General features: G+C 38.4%; 1 protein-coding gene across 6 annotated transcripts in view; it reads left to right on the forward strand.

The window, feature by feature from the left end:
• The window catches only part of Atg7 (Autophagy-related 7), a 200,105-nt gene that overhangs the window by 94,766 nt on the left and 83,247 nt on the right, over positions 1-22,092 (forward strand). For all 6 annotated transcript variants that reach the window (XR_011017572.1, XM_068225281.1, XM_068225280.1 and 3 more), the window contains 2 exons: positions 14,955-15,104; positions 15,190-15,305. Coding sequence is in view for 5 of the 6 variants with exons in the window: in XM_068225281.1 (XP_068081382.1) it covers positions 14,955-15,104; positions 15,190-15,305 (266 nt within the window). In the remaining variant the exon portion in view is untranslated. The remainder of the gene's footprint in view (positions 1-14,954; positions 15,105-15,189; positions 15,306-22,092) is intronic.

Here is a 22,092-nt window from a genome sequence, read left to right on the forward strand (position 1 = left end):
GAAAGGTATGGTAATTGTGCTGTACCATACGGTACCAACAGAATAATTAGTGTCATTACAATGAACACAGAAATGCCGACCAGTTGCTTATTATTTCAAGGCATGGACTGATATTTCAATGTAATAAAACCATATGATACAAAATTGTATTGTCAAAATTTATAAACAGAAAAAAGCAACTTACGTTAGACGAGCAGTCATTTTTATTCCTCTTGACAGTCTCAATTTCCAAGCAATTCTTGCTGCAAACAAATACTCAAATAAAACCCTCTATTGATTTCAGGCATTGTAGGGAGTATCACCTTTACTATGTAAAGCAGAGTTGCCAGATTTATGGCGCAAGTAAGAATCAATATGAGAAAAACTGAAGTAAGGCGCACTGGTACCATATGGTACAACATACTGTTGCTGGGTTGGGGAAGATGTAACAACAACAGTCTGCAGTAAAGAAATAAATGAATTTACAATATTAAGAGCCATTCCATGGCCACTGAATTACAAAGTGGTTGGCATGAATAAACGTATTAGTACAGTTGTACTCAACTTTTCTGAGCAAATGCCTCCACTTCATAAGAATTAAGTTCCTGAGATTGTATCCTTTTACCAGGCGAGTTGATCTTGCAGTTAGGGCCGCGCAGCTGTGAGCTTGCATCCGGGAGATAATGGGTTCGAACCCCACTGTCGGCAGCCCTGAAGATGGTTTTCCGTGGTTTCCCATTTCCACACCAGGCAAATGCCAGGACCTGTAACTTAATTAAAGGGCACGGTGCTTCCTTCCCACTTCTAGGTGTTTTTCTATCCCATCATCGTCGTAAGACCTATATGTTGATATAGATGTTGATTCCCTTAGGGAATCTGAAATATTTGTCCCGAATTAGTAAATTTATAATACAAATATAAATGGTCCATTATTGGACATTATAAATTTTCCAGCTAACTCATTCCTGGTTGCCAGCGTTCCACCCCCCCCCCCCCCCCCCCCGTGTGCTAGGTTGGGCTCATCAGTTGGTACCTAGCACACCTACCAAGACACATGGCTAGTGCATACCGTGGAGGCCACTGTGCAGGCTACTTGAAGCCACCGGCAGTGCCAATGCTCCGTGAGAGACTTTGTCTCACTACCAAAAATTGATGCCTGATGCCTATCTCTGTCGGTGTGACGTAAAGCAAGTTCTTGTATCCTTTAACTGTTATGGAGGTGGTGTAGCATAAACAGACATTTCAAACAGTCTGAGAGTAGATTCTCAGTTGTGGTGGTATAAATAAAATAGAGTATCATCTCCGATGAAAAAGTACACTGATCGGCACTTGAATTAGCGATACCTGGCTGGTAGCATGTAGGATCACCTTTTGCTCTGATGATTGTGGCAATGTGAGGTGGCTTGACAAGACACAGGAAACATTGGGGAACCATCCTGATCCATGACCGCTGCACAGCCTCCCGTAATGCACAGAGATTTGTCGGAACAGAAATTAGGGTGAGCACATCTCTCTCCCTCTCGACAGCATCTCAGATGTGCTCAATAGTACCGAGGTCGGATGACCTTGGCAAGCATCCTTATTCCCATGGGTAGTTCAATCTACCACAATTTGGATGTGGGAAGAGAGTGAATAATAATGGTAATGATGAATGTTACACATACTGCCTCAAAACACACACGTTTTGTTTACCAGAGTGAAGAGTGTAAGTCTGAAGACTAAAAAGTGATGAATATGATCAGAGGGAAAATTCCTGTATCATTTGCTGGTGAGGGACATTGACATATTTATCAGGAGCCGTATCGCATCTCACATCAATGGTCTCCACACAAGGATACTACCACCAGCCTGAACTGTACCCTATTTGCAAGAGCGATCCATTGCCTCATGTGCTCAGTGATGCACTCGTACACTGCCATTGGCGTGTAGCAGCTGGTACTTCAACTCATCTGTCTAGGCGATCTTTTACCATTGAGGGTTCAATGATGATGTTCCCTTTGCTCATGTCAGTCTTTGTTCCTTATGATGTTCAGTGAGGAGAGGTCCCCTAGTGAGACAGTGGTTTCTGTACCCCATTTGAGGAAATGGTTCTGGATGGTACAGCTGCTCAAATGTGCTGTTATCTAGCATTGAATTCATGGGTAATCTGCTGCACTGTGACCCATCTATCTGCTCTTACTATCTGAGCTAGCCGATGATAATCTCTGAAATAGATACCATGTATTCTATAGGAGTTGACACTGGTGGCGGTAGTTTTTTTCTGAATTCACGTACTCGCGGTGCCCACTTGGCACGGTTGCCAGTGAAAAGCACAGTGCCTGCACAACTTCAGAGATGGAATGAATCGTAAGTTTGGAGCAGACAATCTGGCTACCATCAAATGTGGCGAGGTCTCGTCTTATCCACCCTGTGCTTACCTGGTTACTTTTATGGCGAGTATGAGGTCCGACGACATCACAGTCGTGTCATGCTGTACTGTTATATTTAGCAGGTTGAATAGAGCGCCATTTCGCGACCTCACCTGTTATGCTGAACAGGGGCCTCGTGGGGGGATGGGAAGATTAGAAAGGATAGTCAAAGAAGAGGGAAGGAAGTAGCAGTGTTCTTAAGTTAGGTACCATTCTGGCATTTGCCTGGACGAGAAGTGGGAAACCACGGGAAACCACTTTCAGGATGGCTGAGGTGGGAATCAAACCCTCCTCTACTTATTTGACCTCCCGAGGTGAGTGGACCCTGTTCCAGTCCTCATACCATTTTTCAAATTTCGTGGCAGAGCCAGGAATTGAACCTGGGTATCTTGGCTTGGCAGTTAATCATGCTAACCACTACACCACAAAGATGGACATGCACCCCTTCAACTAGTTGTAACTAAGAGCCTGCAATTATTGTATGAGCCAAAATTTTGGCATCTTTAGTGAAGCATATTTTTCCAAAATAACTTGCAGTTAGCCTGTACTTCCTTTCCTGATACCACAGTGTACGTCTGGATTGTCCTCTTGTTTCCCTTTCTATATCTTTTTTGGAATCCTCAGGGACACACTAACACAAAAACATAAATTTGAGTATGTACCTTTTCCATAAAAATGATCATGTGCAACAGACAAGATGTTAACTTGTGTTTTGGGAAGTAATGATAAATAAGAGTTTCATTCCAGATTTTCCAAATTAATGTTTCACATATGGCTTATACCTGTCCACTTTTCTGAGTGGGACTGGTCTTGGATCAAAACTTAACTGTGAATCTGGGCAGATTTGACACTTTTAGGGGACTTTCATGTACTTTCCTTTTTCGTGCAGGCTAATGAAATGTTTGTAAAACGTTAGTTGGTGTTTCTGAACATTTTATCAAACCAGTTTTGCTGGAGTGTTCAAGGTCATAACAAAGGGCAGCACTATGCTTACAGCAGACTTTGGGTCCAACACCTGCTACACACTCGCTGCTTGCTGCTAAAATGCCAGAACGACAGTGATCTAGTATCAACTTAACACATTGCGGACCGAGTGCCCTTCACCCCATGCACAGCCCTGTTCCCGGCCACTTTCTAACTACCTCCAAACTGGAGTGCATGCATTCAAATAAACTGCCAGAACTTCACTAGCCTTTGAAGGACTACTGTGTTTTATTCTGGAGGCATTCCTGATTAGTAGTTGAAATGCAGTTAGGTAAGTATTTGCTGAAATCTATTTCGGCTCATAGTTTTCCGAAATATATGGTTTTCTATTAGGGGAGCGGTTGGCCAGTAATCTTTCAGATAAGGTTTCTTAACCTGCCCTATTAATATACACAAAACAATTTTTTAATTTCCCTCCTAGGGACATTAGTCGACTTTAGGTTTTACGGGATACGTTATGAGAATGTGAATTCTGCTCATAGTATAAGTTTGTCTGCTCAGCTACATAATGAAAAAGTCCTCACAAACATAAGTACTGATACTTGTCCTACGTTTCCAGGTTCATTAGGCCATACCTTTATATCAGGAGCATGTTCAAAATCCTCTAGTCTAGGTTTACTGTTGTCCATAACCTAGTTGTCAGAAAACACTATATTATTTACAATATTTAGAATATTTACACCCGTAACACAATTATGAGACTCGTCCTGCGCCACGTGAGTTCCACACCTTGAAGATAAGGATATCTACTCGTCATCACTTGAAACATTTCCGTTAGAATGTATTTCATCATCGAACTCTAAATATTCAGCATCACTTCGACATTCTGAGCCTGTATCAGCACATAATACGCGAATAATTTCATCCCTGTCTAAACACGTGTGATCCGTGAGTGCTGCCATCTTGCATGGCTCTTCAAACTTTGTAAACATGTTGTCAGGAAATGCAAAGAAAAGCTATGATATGAAGAATAATCGAAAAGAAATGCGACTATCGATTGTGTAGAACCATGCATAAGAGTTCTAGCACCCTTGACCTCCAAATAGTTCCGGTATATATCAAAAGATAGCACTAGACTTCAGTCTGCTGCTAACATGAGATAACTCGGGATCGGTCCGCAATGTTCGGCCAGGCATGCAAGAGTTTTCTCGGGACCAGTCCGCAATGTTTTAACAGTGTACTGTTTGTTGTTTTGTGAATTGTGATCTCATAGAAGACAGTACAGATACCCTATTACTCTTAAATAAATAATATCCAGCATCACATAACAACTTCATCATCATCATCATCATCATCATCATCATCATCGTTGACAATCTCCAGTTGCCCGGGTGTGGTGTATGAGCCCCCTCCATCTTTGTCTGTGAACCAATGTTCTGTCATAATCTTCTCCCTATCTTGTCCTCTCTCCTCGACATCTTTCTTCACCAGATCTGTCCATTTTCCTCTGGGTCTGCCCACTGGTCTTTTTACTTCTCTTTCAAATTCTCTTCTTGCAGTCCTGATTGCACTAATCTTTCTTACTTGGCCAAACCACTGCAGTCTTGCTTTCTGAATCCTCTGTAGTAGGGAGTCTCCTATTCCCACCTCCTCTCGGACTTTTTCATTTCTGAGCTTGTCCTTCCTGGTCTTTTGTATCATGGTGCATAGGAAATTTTTTTTCTGCAACTAAATTTTTGAGTTGTCTTGTCTCGTTAACGTGGTAGTTTCCAAGCTATACGTGAAGATGGGTGTATAATATGATTTATATAATGTCATCTTTGCTTTTAATGGTACTTGTTTATCCCATAGCAGTTGTTTTACTTGGAGGTAAAATTGAGTTGCCTTGCTAATTTGACTGTCCACCTCATACTTTGCAAGGTTGTCTTTTGATACTATACTATGTTGGAACACATAACGACTTGTAATTCTTCACTGGAGCTCCATCGATCTCAGATTTTCTGAAAACTAAGTAGTCCAAGTCAATATGTAATAATTTCACGCGAGGCAGAAAGGAGATTAATAAGTCTTTAAAGTTCATGTTACTGAGACATATGCAGGGAACCGTATTTTCTGTTGGTGTCTCCTTTGTAAGATGTATTACCATTCTCATATAAGCTCGCAATCTTAAAAACAAACATTCATAGATAATTATAGTACCAGTATGTAGGGTATTGATTATATCCCTGTATTTATTATTTACATACTTGCGTGCAGAGAGCATCTAAACGTTTTCTACCTTACCTTTGACAAAGTTCTTGTTTTTTTACCACCAACTCTCCCACCTCACTTTCTCAACTCTTCTTTTAAAGTGATCATATTCATTTTATTTATGTTTGGATAAATATTAAATACGACACTGTTGGCATCATACATATTCTCATTCATAATTTTATTATGCATAATCTAGACCTTAGTCACGTACTACATGTATTGCAAACAATCTCGTTGTAGTCCGAGTAGTACACTCGTGCCATCTAGCGGCAAAAGTTTGTGTAGGGTAACCTTATTGGTAAACAAATTGTTCATGGGGCCTATAACATTTTGAATAATAACAAATGTCCTAGTCTGATTAAAGAGATCATAAAAAGGAACTAGAAAATTAGAGAAGAAATTACTACCGGGTTCAGCGACAGCAAATAGTTTTGGAGATTTGATGTCCCAGCATTGTATGCAGAACTTGCGTTTCTAGAATTGGTCTTTTGAGCCATCTAAGAACTGATAATTGGCAGCATTAATGCATGCATTCAGAAGACAATTGATATTGTTCCGGGGATTTTGTAGAATACAGAGGTGTAAGAAGGTGCAGGCATGAATGGGTGGACAGAGAATATATGAGAGTATAATTTAAAATAAATTTTGAAATTTTATTTCTTTCCTTTCTCTTTTTCTGAGTTTAAAGTTCGGTAGATAATCTGAGTGAATAGCAGCAACAAATAACAGTTAAATGGAATAATGACTTAAGGTCAAATAAATCAGGTACAGTGAAGAAGGTTTTCAATATAATAGTTTACAAATGAATGAGCATGGTAGCTCTAAAGGTACATCATTTCAAAGAGCATTCTTTGCTCCACTCAGTTACACTTTAGGAGACTGAGCTCCAAAATTTACAACAGTCGGACGGATGCCTTCTTTCTTGGATGTAAAGAAACTGGCGGTTCCTTGGGACATACTGTCTATCGTAAGCCTACCCAAACAAATCGCTGTCTTCATGCAGATTCTCACCACCATCCAGCACAAAAACAAGTTATTCTCACGACACTCACCCCAAGATGGCGAGACGAATTTGTGATACCAATATATATTGGTATTATAAATTTACTCATTCAGGACAAATATTTTAAGTTCCCTATGGGAATCAACATCTACAACGAATTTGTGAGCCATCAAATATCCAGGTGGAGATGGACACACTCAGTCACGTTCAAGGGTAATGGTTACAGTGATTTGCAGATACATAGAACCCTGCATCCCAGAGAAACGACCAAACAAAGCCACAGAATGGAAGGGAACTGCCACATGCCTTACATTCATAACCCTACAGATCGAATTGCCAAGGTCCTCCGCAAACACAATATAAAAACAGTTTTTGGCACCGTCACTAAAATTGTTCACAGTCTGGGTAAAACCAAGGACAAATTGTCCCCACTTTTACATCCTGAGGTATACGAAATTTCCTGTATTTGCAGTAAGGTATACATTGGCCAAACATGCCGGTCCGTTGGTACTCGTATCAAGGAATATGAATGTAATGTTCATCTCAACCAGCCAGACAAATCGGCAATAGCTGAGCACGCTCTTATTGTCGGATCATGATGTCGTGTTCCAAGATGCTAGAGCTCTTATTCACACAAAACACTACAGGTCCAGGGTTATACGGGAAGCTGTGGAAATACGTAGAAATCCTAACAATTTCAACAGGGACACTGGCTATCAATTAAGTACCGTATTTACGCGAATAATCCCCGCCATCGAATAATCCCCACACCCTAACTTTAGGAAGGCTGATTTTGAAAAAAAAAAAAAAATTCCAACATTGACTCAAATAAAACCCTCACCCCAATTTCGTGCCTCAATTTTTTTTTAAAAGTATGCCGATATTATTTGTGTAAATACAGTAATACCTGGTTGCCAGCCATTAAGGATTTACATAGGTAGCTCCCTTCACTGTCCCTTCACTATTGTTTTTTCGTTTCGGTGTTTTCCAAATTCGTACGTTCCACATCGCCAGATGTTTCATTCCAGACTTGTCAATGTCATACCTTCATATGTGCGTCGCCTGGTATGTTATGTGACCCTCTCAGACTGATTCTGATGGTTCCGTCAGCTTCCGCTTCGAACGCTAGCGCTGTACCGCGTCCGAGGAGCCATCTTTTGATGAATGAACGTACCATTTCCACTTCTATTGGATAACGTCTAAATTCAAAGCTTATTGTTTTAGAAGCCTTTCTTGAGGACAGTCGAGATTTTCTTCTGATGACGCAGAGCATAGTTCTCTGGGAAACTTTAAGAATTTCACCTTATTTTCTTGACACAGCATAAGCCCAAAAGCCTGTATCATGTCTAACAGTCCGGCCTCTCAAAGGCACAAGTTTCTTATCCGAATTTTACCCTAGATAACTTTGAAAATAGTGTTTACTGTCATTTCTGCTCAACAGTCTGATCCACACTTGTTCATAAATAACTAGAATTTAAACAGGTGCAACAAGTGTCCATTCTAAATGGCCTAAATGTACAAAGAAAAAGGTTTAAGAAAATGGACCATGAACAAAATGATAGGAGGCAAAACACGTGCACTCCTTTTGAATTACACTTAAAATCCTATATGGGTTTATGGCCTCAAAAATTACAGAGACTAGGCCTATGCTACAGAGGGTGACATGGCAAAATATTAAGTTCCAAAATGGTTTGAAGAATTTAGAGGTTTAGAAAATCATAGTCACTCCCATACCAAGTTGAATGGGAATTGGTAGAGGGTGAACATTCTTTATTCCCGAAGTTATACATTTCCCAACAGGGATTTGAATAGAGTCCTTAGACTTGCCTGAAAATTTACATTTAAAAGGTGATATTAAACTTCAGAAAATTACATTAAGAAAGAATTTTGAAACCTCCCCCTAAGTTAACTTTCTGGAGTTATCACATATTTAAAAGATGTCTGCCATTACCTTGAGCTGGTGGGCCTTCCGACGACAGGCAAGGCTGCCCCTGCTTCCACTTACACAGTATGCACTCTAGACTGGAGCGATGAAGAAGACACAGTGGCCCAAAAGCGCCCATCTCATATAGCAGAAGGGAACGTTCCAGAAATCTCTAGGCAGAATGCCTGTACACAACCCCCAATTTTAATTGGCTACAAAAATATTTACAAACATTTCTAATTGATTTTTTAAATTTTAAAACAACATAGTTAACAATTGGGTAGTATTGTGTACAGATCAATCCATTGTTAAATATTAATAATTGTTCATATTCTCTCACTTCTAATAGGTAACAATGAAATATTTTGGCCGATTTGCTACTGAACACCTTTGTAAAAACTTATGATAAAAATGAGTCTCTCTATTTGTTTACAAGCCTATTTAGGCACTTGACAAGTAATTTATGCAAGTTATTACCTTACATGAATATTTTCAACAGACTACTTTGTTGCACGAAGAACATGTGTCAGAGGTTTTGTTCGGTTTACAGTTGGAGTTCACTTGACATTGTCGTTGCTTACGACTGGCACATTGGACCAGAGTCTGAGGCTCAGCCTGAAGTGTAGGGAGTTTACTCAACCGGGATCTTGTCTTCACAAAATCAGATCTTAGTTCTTGTATTACTTCAACAATATAATCATGTCGAGGGATTCTCTGTCTCGTAACTTCCTTGTAGACTACCCACGAATTTATTGCTGCTAGATCAAGTACGTTTTAAAATACTTTCACAGGCCACCTTCGGCATCCAGCCCTAGTGGTGTATTTACGCGCCATTTGATCAGCTACATCCACCCCATACTTAGTTCCATTATAAAATTCAGTAGTAGCCTACTAGGCAGCTTCTTGTTATCTTCACTGACTTGAACGCTCGGGTGTAGAGTGTTATGGGATTCCCCTGTTTTCACTAACACTATGGCAAGAAACAGGTTGAAAGAAATTCTAAGGTATTTGTACTTTGATCTCCGTAAAACTAGATCCACTCGTTTGCAGACAGGTACATTTGCTTTGGCGTCTGCTATTTGGAATAGATTTATTGAGAATTGTTGTGCATGCTATAAACCACGAGCGAATATCGCAGTTGATGAACAGCTTTTCCCCAGCAAAGCTCGGTGCAGGTTCACCTAGTATATGGCCAACAAGCCAGATACATTTGCCATAAAATTCTGGCTACTGGTAGACATTGATTCTAAGTATGTGTGCAATGGGTTTCCTTACCTTGGGAAAGAGAAAATGCGACCTGCCAATGAGTCACTGCCTGAAAATATTGTCATGAAACTTATCGACCCAAACCTCACGAAAGGATGTAACGTGGTCCACTGATAACTTCTTTATATAGGTGGAATTGGCTGAGAGACTGAAAGAGAAGAAAACTAGCATTGTTCGATCAATCAATCGAGTGAGGAAGGAAATCTCGCAGTCAATCAAAGCACTACGTATGAATCTGTTAGAGACTGTAGTACTTCAGAAAGGAGGTCACTCTACTCTCACAGTATATCAAGGAAAAGTGAACAAGAATGTGCTTCTGATAAAGACCACATGTGATCTATGGCTAGACTAGTAAGTTTATAAGCTCCACGGGCGTATAACAAAGCAATAAAAACATCTAATTCTTCCAGAGAAATAGACCAATTGTTGTCCATTGTCTGTCTATGAGCTTTTGTCTCTGTGCACATCTTTATATGCAAGTATGAAGAATGAGATTTCCACCTAATCAATACTTTATTACAAAATGTTTAAAGTTATCTACATTGAAACAGTACCGGTTTCGACCTGTAAAAAGGTCATCATCAGCTGTTAGTGAACCTGTTTAATAGCGATATTACGTAAAACATTACTAAAACTAATTTAACAAGAATGCCTTATTCTAATATAATATTACTATTAAGATATATACATATGGTACAATATGGGGCTTAGACTCGTTGCAGTTCCATTCAAAAATCTGTGCTGTTGCCAATATTATGTCAAACAATATACATATATACATATGGTGCAATAAAGGGCTTTGGCTTGCTGGAGTCCCTTGAATGCCATACACTCCAAAAATTGTATAACAGAGGTTGAAAATACAGTTCCTATAGAATAGAGGATCACTGAGGTTTCGGTGTTAAGTTGAAACATCTTTGCAGCATGTCGGCACTGAGACCAACCGTTGTGAATGCACAATCAAGGTGCTTTGTTGGGCCGCAATTTTGCGGGGAGCGTAATCGACTGAGGTTCTGTAGCTTGTTCATTCTTATTGTATGATGTTGCTGATAAATACTAATTTCCAGGTTCCTTGTTGAGGCATGTCATGCTATGGATGAAGTTTTGAAATTAAAGAAAGGTTGATAGAGTCCCCTCTTCACACTTGCATTTGTGCTCGGGTAAATTCAAAATCTGAGAATCTGAGATTTTGAATTTACCCGAGCACAAATGCAAGTGTGAAGTGTACTGTCACTTATCCAGGTTTATCAGCCATCGCTTCATGGTTTGCTGTGGAAGAGGAGAGGCATTCTTTAAGTCTGTTTTTGCACATTTATCTAAAACATGATGTAGTGTTTAGTCATGCCAAGTGATTTGGTATAGTAAACTGTGCTATTAATGCTTAAAACCATGATTCAGTGACATGAGTTTGCTATAGAGAGCGTGCACGGCCGCTCTTAGCGCTTCTAGCGGAAGAAATCAGTAACATTATGGTGATCTTGTCTTGAGCAGTCAGTCCAGGCTGTGTAACTGTGGGTGTGAAATTGTGGTGGTAGTAGTAGTGTATCAAAATGTCTAAATCAAATAGAAACTGTTGTGCAGTGAACTGCCACAACACACAAAGGAACACGCATGGAAAAGGAATTACATTTCACACATATCCTGGTCGTCCATATGAATTGGGCAGATGCAGGAAGTGGATTTCGGCTGTGGGAAAGATAAAGTAAATATAGTAGGCTACCTTATTTCATTTGCTACGTAAATCACACATTTCAAACATACCAGGTATGCCAAGTCAAGAACACGTTCATTTAAGTACACTTTGAAATAGTACATTTCATTTCAATTATGCATTGCAGCAGGCTCGTATGTTTACATTCATGTCCTTACATGTGCACGTGTCTTGACTACGCCAAATAATAATAATAATAATAATAATAATAATAATAATAATAATAATAATAATAATAATAATAATAATAATAATAATAATAAATGTTTTCCTGCTTTTCAGTGCAGATGGAACTCCATCGGAACCCACCAAATGCTCAGTTATTTGCAGTGAACATTTTGTTGGAGGAAAGCCAAGTAATATTGAAAATCATCCATCATATATACCATCTGTTTCATGAGAGCTATAAGAAGAAACCGAAAAGAGAATGTGATATATCCCGGTTTTAAGAGCGAGTAAACGAATGAAATGCTCAAATATACATACGTCTTCTAATCAGGAAACTCATGAATTTATTGTTAAAAATGAGTGTGTGAAAAACTACACAATTCGGTGCAAGCAGCATTTGAGATTGAAGCAACGACTTTCAAATTCACTTGTGTTTTTAGTGGGAATGATGTAGGCACACAGTGCTACTCAAGCACAGTACCTTCAAGTATTTCGGGAAAGGTGGATAAAAGTTGTGGTCCCAACACCCCCTGGACATATGTAGAGGATTTCATGGATACCAGAGCATAAAAAGTGAGGCACAGGTGAAGGATTTAACAAGTCTTTCATTTGAGGCGTCTATTTGCAAAACCGGCCATCTCCAAATGGTTAAATTTTTCAGGAGACCAAAAAAACGTATAAAATCTAAATAAAGAGATTTAGAATTATTTGTATTTGTTTTATCACTTATAAATAGCATTGTAATTAATGTTACAGAATGCCAGTGTTTTATTCCTATAATTATTTGAAATATTTAAATTTCAAATTTGGAGATGGCCGGTTTTGCACCAAACTAAAGAAACTGAAGGAATAAAAATGTACAAAAAATGCTTTATTTAAAAGTTCACTTAAAAAATCAATGCAGTAGAAAAAGCCGATGCATTTACACAAAACGAACCAGAAATAAATTTTAAAAAATTAAACTTTAAAAAACATTAAACATGAAATTAAACATTAATGCCATTGTCTACACTGTGCTCACATTCATCTCCATCATCTTCTGGGTTGTTTTGTGGAAGGTTATTTTTATCAATCAGTTCTTTGTAAAACTTAAGCACTTCAACATTTCTCCACTGAGTCCCAAAATGTTTGGTCAATAGAGATTCAACATTTTTTGCCTTTAAATTGTTTACTATTTTACCAGCATGTATAACTTTTGGATTCATCATCAAAACATTCTTGCCTTTCTTACAAACTCCTAATTTTGTTCCAACATCTATTCTGTAGTTGGGTTCACCTTGAATTAACACTGAATTGCCTCCTTTTGATTTGGTCAAAATAACCCTTTTTGCAGCAGAAAATTTGAAGTGCTATTTCCCTGTAGGCTTGAAAATAGAAATACATTCTGTTTTCCAGTCGAAGTCGGGAACATTGTCATCTCTTCCTAGTAAAAATAATTTGCCATACTGAGAATGAACACTATGAAATTCCTCAGGTTGTATTAAAGTTTCTATTTTCTTCGTTTGTTTTTCAATAAGCCCGAAAACGTTAGAGCGTTAGAGGAGATGGCCGGTATTGCAACTCATAACCATACGCAGACGGCCGTGTTTGCAACTAACCCCAATTTTCGATTAAGTAAATAAGCTGGTTGGAGGCTGAGCTTGCAGCTAATAGTTTGCCACCTTGTGTAAAAGTGGACAGAGAACACATTCAGCACAAAAAGTGGATTTCAATTTTTTTGGGAGATGGCCGGTTTTGCAAATAGACGCCTCATTTGTAACATTCAGTTTTTTACTTTCTTTATTTGTTTCTAAAGTGTCTATAAATATAAGTAATAATGCTGTTTGTTTACTCTTTTTAATGAAAATGAAATTGGACCTTTGCTTCCTTGGTAGTCATATTTGGTGTACATCAGACTACTGCTGCGCGAATATTTTTTACTGCTCTCGGAGTAGTCAAGAAACTCACTTCTAATTTTATTTTCTGGCCTAGCAAACTATCTGTGCAAAATACTTTGCCTCGCGCTTTTAAAACATTTTATCCTGATGCACGAGTTATAGTAGATTGCACAAAAATGAAATCAGAAACGCCAGCAAGAATAGATGAGAGGTGTTACATGTATTCTTCGTACAAGTCATGTTATACATTTAAATTTTTATTAGCTGTGGCCCTAAACGGAACTATTGTTTTTTTCCCCCTTGTTATGGTGGAAGAACTAGTTATACTTTTATTGTTAACAATTCAGGCTTCCTAAATCTTTTGAGTGAAGAGGACGTTATATTAGCCGACAAAGGATTCCCAGGTTTTAAAACAGTCAGCTCATTCTTTACTTGTTATGCCGCCTTTTCTTCACAATGGGAGATTTACAGAAGATGAAGTTTTACAAAACTCGGAATGTAGCAAGTGTGCGAATTCATGTTGAAAGATGCATACAGAGGGTGAAATTTTTCAAAATCTTGAAAAATATTCCGTATATCAGCGACATTGTTTACGTAGCTTGTGTGCTAGCAAATTTCTTGCCACCAATTGGTATAAATCTATCTTATCAGAACTTGACGTGTTATCTACTTATTCCAACTGAATTCCTATTTATTCGCTTACCGGATGCTGCCTGTCAATAGCTTGTCAAAAGCACAGTCAATTTCACCAGAAATCTCACTCGCGAAATTTGAGTTTTCACAGATTCATAGAGGTAGTTACAATATTGTTATTAATTTCGCCCTTTGACATCTATATCAGGTTTAAATGTATTTTTATATGTACAGCATTACAACTTCCATAGTATTACTTCATATTTATCTTGACAAGATGCAACGATATTTTTTGCCGTAACTATGAAGCAAGTCTTCAAGCGGAACGCACTCTCACTGTATTAATTCTCGGAACTCCGCCAGAGCACTCTGTTACTAGTACCGTGCACGCTCCCTGTAGAGTGTAGGAAACTGCAACGCAGGGCAACATACTTACACCATGCTCAGCAAACCACATCTTGCAAGTATGTCTGCTATCAGCGTCATTGCCATGTTGCTATGCTCACTACTTGTTTATTAAGACCATTGTTATGTGTTTGTTGTTAACTCTGAGGACAGATGAACAGTAATTATTATCCCTTACTGAGATTTTCTTTAGCATTCATTTTGTATTATTTGTATAATTACAGGAACAGAGTTTTCAATTAGTCTATAAAGAGCAAGTGGCATAAAACTACATTATCTGAGGCAGCTGCTTCACCTGGTATTTAGGTTTTTTTTTTTTTTTTTTTTTTTTTATATATTTTTTTTTTTTTTTATCACACTTGTAAATATAGCAGACATTATTCCAACATGATCTGCCTTCCAGTTAACCATCTGTGCTGCTTTGGGCTTTGATACATTCCTGGTGATGCGGCACGGTGTTTCCAGTGAAAGTGATGCATCCGTTAATGACCGTTGTATCCCAGGTAACCAACTGGGATGCTATTATTGCAGTGATGTCATAGCTCCTGGCAATGTGAGTTGACTTTTTGTATTTTTGTCCATGCAATAATGTTTTACGTATTAAAAAAGATCCCCATTATTAGTTTAAATATATGTAGTCTCTTTCAGATCGAACTTTAGATCAGCAATGCACTGTCACTCGTCCTGGCTTATCAGCCATTGCTTCAGGTTTTGCTGTGGAATTGCTGGTATCAGTGCTACAGCACCCTCTTGGGTGAGTATTGGTAATAAATCATGTCAATGCACATGAAAATTATTTAACATTAAAGAACATTTATACTCGAATAATCTGCGGACCCCAGTTTTACAGAGAAAATGCCGGGGGGAGGGGGAGAATCCCAAAATATATTTTGCACACACAGTTTTATTAGGTAAATATAATGATTACTTGTATTAAAATTCTACCATACTCAGGACCAACTCCATGGAACTGGAATGTAGGGACTCTGGCACTTTCTCCAACATGAAAGTTACTGGTATACTAATTAATAACTTGATTTTTTTCAATTAAATGAAATAATTTGTTAATGTCATTGATACCTACGTACCTTTTCTAATATTTATCTCAGTTTATACCATTGTCAACTTCATGCCCGTTGTCATCATTGCCATTATAATCCTCATTCTTCTTGCTTTACAAGATGTTGTCTTTTGTACATTGAGTGCATTTGATATACAGCTCTCTTGAAACTCTCAGTTAAAAGTTCTGGCAGAATCAGCTCCCACACAGTCTTTATTCACTTGCACATCAGCTCCAAGTCAGATCTTATGATTTTTCTGATTTTGTGTGCACACCTGCCTGCCTGCCATCCATTTGGTGTGTAACTGTTTCAAGTGTGCTTTGTGATAGGGTAGTGTACATCCAGCCTTTTCCTTGGACTGTGACTATTATGCTTGGTACACTGATTTTTTGGCAAAGTTTTGCACCTTAAAATTATGCAACACAGCATTTTTCTCAGTCAGCTGTGGTTTAACGCCACTTCTCGCAGCCGCCCGTGCTTACAGAGATGCACTTCTCTCCTTTCTTGCTAAGTGTTGTGCCCAATATTGTAGCCTTATGAACTGGTTAACACCAGTAACAAACAAGAGTAAAGAAAGGCAATTAAAAATATAGACATTATATTTTAAAAAACTATTTTAAAAAGACCTTAACAAGGGATCCACTACACAGAGTGCCCAAGCTACAAGAAGGAATGAATTAAACTTAACAGGTTAGAAGATAGCCTGAAACCAAACAAAGTTCTAAAGGCAAAAGGAAACAACTTCGCAAATGATAACACTTATATGCAAATACCTTTTTCCTTAAAGTAGAGTTACTGAGCTCAAGCCAGATAGAAGCATAACTTTAAAGGTTATCAAAAGTCATAAAAGACTTGCCTCTACGTATGGTGAAGATGGCTATAATAGATGAATTATTACTCCATCACAGTATTTAAATTGCCAGGCTGAGTGACTCAGACGGTTAAGGCGCTGGCCTTCTAACCCCAACTTGGCAGGTTCGATCCTGGCTCAGTCCAGTGGTATTTGAAGGTGCTCAAATACGACAGCCCCGTGTCGGTAGATTTACTGGCACGTTAAAGAACTCCTGCTGGACTAAATTCCGGCACCTCGGCGTCTCGAAGACCTTAAAAAGTAGTTAGTGGGACGTAAAACAAATAACATTATTATTACAGTATTTAAATTAAAAGATTTGGTTAATAGAATTCAATGGGCAAACGTCTGGGCTTAACAACTAAAGTTACATTACAATCATTTAAAATACAAGCCTGAAAAGTAGCAAGTGATGACACCCAAGGAAAACTGGAACTCCCCACATGAGCGTGAGAGAACCCAGACCACATCCGCTTTCCTAGAGGACCATATCTGGAAGAGACCTCAATATGGCACATTCCCAGCAGGAGAACGAGTGAGTAGGGGAAATAAATTAGCACAGCAAATGTACATTCCCAATCAAAGTACAGGACATACCTTGTGGAAGTCTATTAACCATCATATTACATGTTGTAATGACCAATGATTTTACAATCTTCTTTTGTTTTGCTGATGCCATTTTCATTCACGAGTTTCTAGTGCGCGCATGTATCACAGAGTACTCAAAAAAGTATCTACATAAATCTTGAAGACAAAAAGAATTATTAAGTGATCTCGATGGATTTTATAGTTTGAAATAAAGCATATTCCATCTTTCACAATTGCAATTTGAAATTTACTAGAATGTGATCTGTATGCCAATTTGCCCAAGTTGACAGTTACACTGCCACTGCAAGTTGATGACATAACTAGACCTTTAAGATTTTCGCTTCTTACGCGTCAGACAGATGTTCGTTCTTCTTATTATTGAAAGTGAATGTCTTTTGAAACATCCAGTTAGCCATAGTTGACTAGCTTTGTAGTCCATAATTTTAATTTCCTTTGCTATTAATTTAAGCATTTCTGAGGAAACTACACAACCAAATTGCCATTTTTCTGTGATGTACTCACTCGACTTGCCTTAGACTTCTGGATACGTCATTGCCGGGTCACAAAAAGTTCTGCATTTGCCAGTGGTTTTCAATAAGCGCTTTCTTACTTAGCCAGCCGCAAATGCAACTTTCGCTAAAGTATTATCTAACTGCAGCTCTATTACCTTGTTCTTTGCTTCTTCAGTTATTTTTAATGATCATCATGCACTGTATATGAGCAACCCATAGTTACAACTTTTCATATCACACAAATATTCACTTGTGAACTGTACACACCAAAATCAATAAAGACAGCTTACTTCTGCAATCGCCCAAGCAGAATGAAGCCATGTGTGAGAGTCTTTGTGCACAGGAGTACAAACAGAAGATTCAATTGTTACCAACCTTGTCCCGAATAATCCACATATCCCGATTTTTAATAAGTAAATAAATAAATAAATATATAAATAAATCATAGCAAAAACAAACAGGAAGTGAGCACACTTCAACTTGCTTCCCATTAGAACAATAGGGAAACTACTGGCTATGATGCAGAGAGTTGCCAGTGCAGTGCAACGATCGCTTTGAATGCATAGGTGGCATTGTTTATACTGTGTGTGCACGGTTTTATTTATCGCGGGAGTGATATTTTAGTATATTAACTATATTTGGGGATATAGCGAGTGTGAAAATGTTGTCATGCTTTGTGCCAGGATGTTGAATCTGGTTACAGGTCAGATATAGGTAAACATTTATTCTCTCTACCTGAAAATTTCTCTAATTGGACTAGAGAAATCCCAAGAAAAGACAGGTTGCTTACGTATAGGTCTAGGATTTGAATGTGTCACTTTTCGGAAGATCTCATTATAAAGGTAGACTCATTTATATTTAATGAGGAAAAAGTTAAAATTCTGAGAATAAGGTAGAGCATGAAGCCAGGAGCTGTCCCATACATTTTTCCAAACTTGCCACCCTAGATAAGCAAGTCCCTAAAAATTTGGAGACCCCTATTGGAACGAGTGTGGTGGTGGTGGTGGTGGTGGTGGTGGTGGTGGTGGTGGTTATTGCTTTAAGAGGAAATACAACTGGACAGTCATCCTCTGTTAACACTGAAAATGAATGTATTGGCCAAGCATAGACCAGGGCTATCAAGGAAGTGAAAATGAAAGACGGATAGGATAGATGAAACAGAGGAACTTGATACAGGTAAATGGAAGCAATGTAAAAAGGACCCCATTTTCACCAACCCCTGCTCCCATGTTAGAATCTTCTGGGGCCCCTTTTAGTTCCCTCTTATGACAGGCACGGGATACCGTGGGTGTATTCTTCGTCTGCGCCCCCCACCCTCAGGGGGTGCACCCTGTCAAGAGGGGCGACCAAGGGATGATCAAATTAGAACCATGAGACTACTTGTAATTAGTACCATCACGTAGGGAACACTGTGGGTCGCTTTCACTTGTGCGTAGTACCACTGTTAGGTACAAAATAGGTTTGTGATTAATAGCGACAGTGTGTGGCTCAGGATGCATTTTACAGTACCTGTGATTTGTACCCCTATATTAGCGACACCTTGGTTCTGCCTTGCCTATGCTTAGTACCCACTATGTGAGGAACACCAAGAGATAGTGCGAGTCCCTGTGGTTAGTCCACTTTCGTGAGGAACGCCATAGGTTTGCATTGCCTATAAATAGCGCCGCAATGTGTGAAACACCATAAATCTGTGTTACTTGTGTGCATTACATTACCTGTGAATAGTACCATAATGTATGGAATACCGCGAGCCTACGCTACTTTTGTTTAGTACCGCAACATGACAAGTAGCATGGTTCTACTGTCCTAGCGATAAGTACCATTATGAGGGGCTGATGACCTGGATTTTGGACCTGTTTCGACTACAGGCATCATCGATTCAGTATTGTGCTTTAGAAGTAGTCCCTTGGTCAGTAATACTATTGTTTAACGCTAGTTTCTGGGAATGTGGAGCATTGCAGGTCGGATTCACTGATTGTTTCAACTTCATATCCATCCATTCATTCTTCGTCATCACGTTTTTGAATTCTGGTCAGTGGAGGATTATGGATTTTTAAATTGACATAACATTTCATCTCATTTCATACCATTAGGGGCCGATGACCTAGATGTTAGGCCCCTTTAAACAAGCATCATCCTTATCACAGGGGAGGATTCGAACAAGAGCTATTCAAAGAACATGTTGGCAAAGACAATATTAACAGCAATAGCTTAGAATGTTATGTATTCAGTTTGTCCTCTACATCTAAAATACTTGATAGTGACATTAATGTGGAAATAAAATAACCTGATTGAAATTATTGTTAAAACCTTAGTAGGAATTAGAAGGGAAAAAAAAATTAGATGCATGCAGAGCTGAATTGAAGCAGATTGAAAATAAAGTCAATGTCTCAAGTGAAGGTGAAGATAGTCTTAAGCTCCTTTGCAACAAACAAAAAATAGTTTTAGAAACAGTGCTCAAGAAATGTAACACCAGTCCCGAAGTATGCACTGTTATAATAAATTAATATTAGATAGGTTGTTTTTGTAAGACAAACCCCCAAAGGTTTATATACATTGTTTGAACATGAATTATTACTTCTCCCAATCAAAGCTCATTTGAAATGACAATGCAGAGGGTTCAGATGTAATTATAGTGTTAATGCAAATGTCGTTAATGCCATTGAATGTTTTATTTAATAGAGCAACACGAAAACAAGCAACTAGGAATTGTGATTTTTGATGAAATGAAATTGAGAAAAGATGCTAGGTTTAATTCAACTACACTGACAGTTGATAGGTTTGTTGATTTAGGAGATGAAACTCCAAACAACAAAAAGAATGTCCTTGTCAATCGCGCTTGTATTGACGTTTGTCCCTTTATTGTATAGCTGGATCCAGCCTGTAGCAGTGTGTGCTGGTAAGAATGCAACTCTTCAAAATCTATTATCACAAGTATTCATTCAGGTCATCTCAGTTATAACAAGCTGGGGTAAAGGTAATTGATTTTATACATGATGGAAGTCAGTGTAATAGGACATGGATGAATTTGGAAATTTCAAAGCAGAATGATAATTTAATTTTAGGAAATTCATATTTGGTCCGTATTGAAACGAGCTTAACATACAATAAAGGAGAGTAAAATTGATCCACCCTATCATCATCATCATCATCATCATTTCCCTTTATCCAGCTGTAGCCGGGTAGGGGCAAATATGGTTCCTCTCCACTTTCTTCGGTCTTTCCACCACTCCTCCTCCAACACTGTGTCCCAGTCCAGGTTTCTTTCTATAATGCTACGTTGGATGGTATCCTTCCATCTCAATCGTGGTCGTCCACGGCCTCTCCTTCCTTGGATTTGCATTTCCATCACCTTTTTTGGCATTCTTTCGTCGCTCATTCGCTTTATGTGCCCAAACCATCTTAGTCGGCTCTTCTCTATTCTATCATTCATTTTTTCCACCCCAATTTCTTCCCGGATTTTCTCATTCCTTATTTTGTCTCGTCTACTCTTCTGTATCATACTCCTCAAGAATTTCATTTCGGCTGCCTGTATTCGACTCTCATCCTTCTTTGTCATTGTCCAAGTTTCTACTCCGTAAGTTGTTATGGGTACGTAATACATCTTGTACATAGTATCCTTTGCTTCCATTGGCACATCTCTGTCCCATAACATATTTCTTACACTATGATAGAATCAACTTCCAACTTGAATCCTTTTGCTATATCCTATTACCCTATATCAATACAAAATTGCAACATTTTTATTAGGTACTGGTTTTGAAGTCTTTGAACACTATCATCAGCCACAATAGGTCAGATGAACAAATATATATATTATAATACAAAATATAGACCATTAGTAATAAAATGACATTAATTGGATAAAATATACAACGTGATGGTGCTTAAGTCATTCTTACAAAATTGACAAGTGGGGGACTTGATGGTCGAATAATAAAATAGAGGTGAAAAAATATTAACAAATTGTTTAAAAAGTCTTTGTCACTGTAATGCTTAAAAGTCTTGAGCATGGCGTGAATAAACACTGGATGAACGTTGAATGTTGACTTCTAAAAACTGACGTAAAATATTGGTGATGTGTGTAGTCATAAGCGAAACAGTTCATTATTGGAACCAGAATGTCAAAATTTTGTCACTTAACTGTGATATCAAAGATTTTATAGAGATTCAAGAATGTGTTATTTTCTCTCACTCTTGATTACTGGAGCACTCTGTGAAGATATGGATTTATTATAGGAACTCTCAGTAAACTTAGTAGTGGTTTGTAGCGTCAGTTTTTATAAGGTGAACAATAAATTATGAAGTAATTAAACAAGTGGATCGTGTTAACGGCATTGACAGAACTATTGTTGTTTTTAGAGTTTGCCTTCGTCCATGCGATTATTCTTATGCTGTGAACTCATTCAGATGTTCACTTAGTCTCTTAGCTGGTGTCACTCTTTCTCCATTTGAGGGTGGCTACCTCCCCGCATATTGGTTTGATCGCTTTGTCCCTGTCGCACTTGTCAATACCAGGCTCTGGGATAG

Source organism: Anabrus simplex, chromosome 1 (genome assembly GCF_040414725.1).
Source record: "Anabrus simplex isolate iqAnaSimp1 chromosome 1, ASM4041472v1, whole genome shotgun sequence".
In the NCBI taxonomy this organism is placed as follows: domain Eukaryota; kingdom Metazoa; phylum Arthropoda; class Insecta; order Orthoptera; family Tettigoniidae; genus Anabrus; species Anabrus simplex.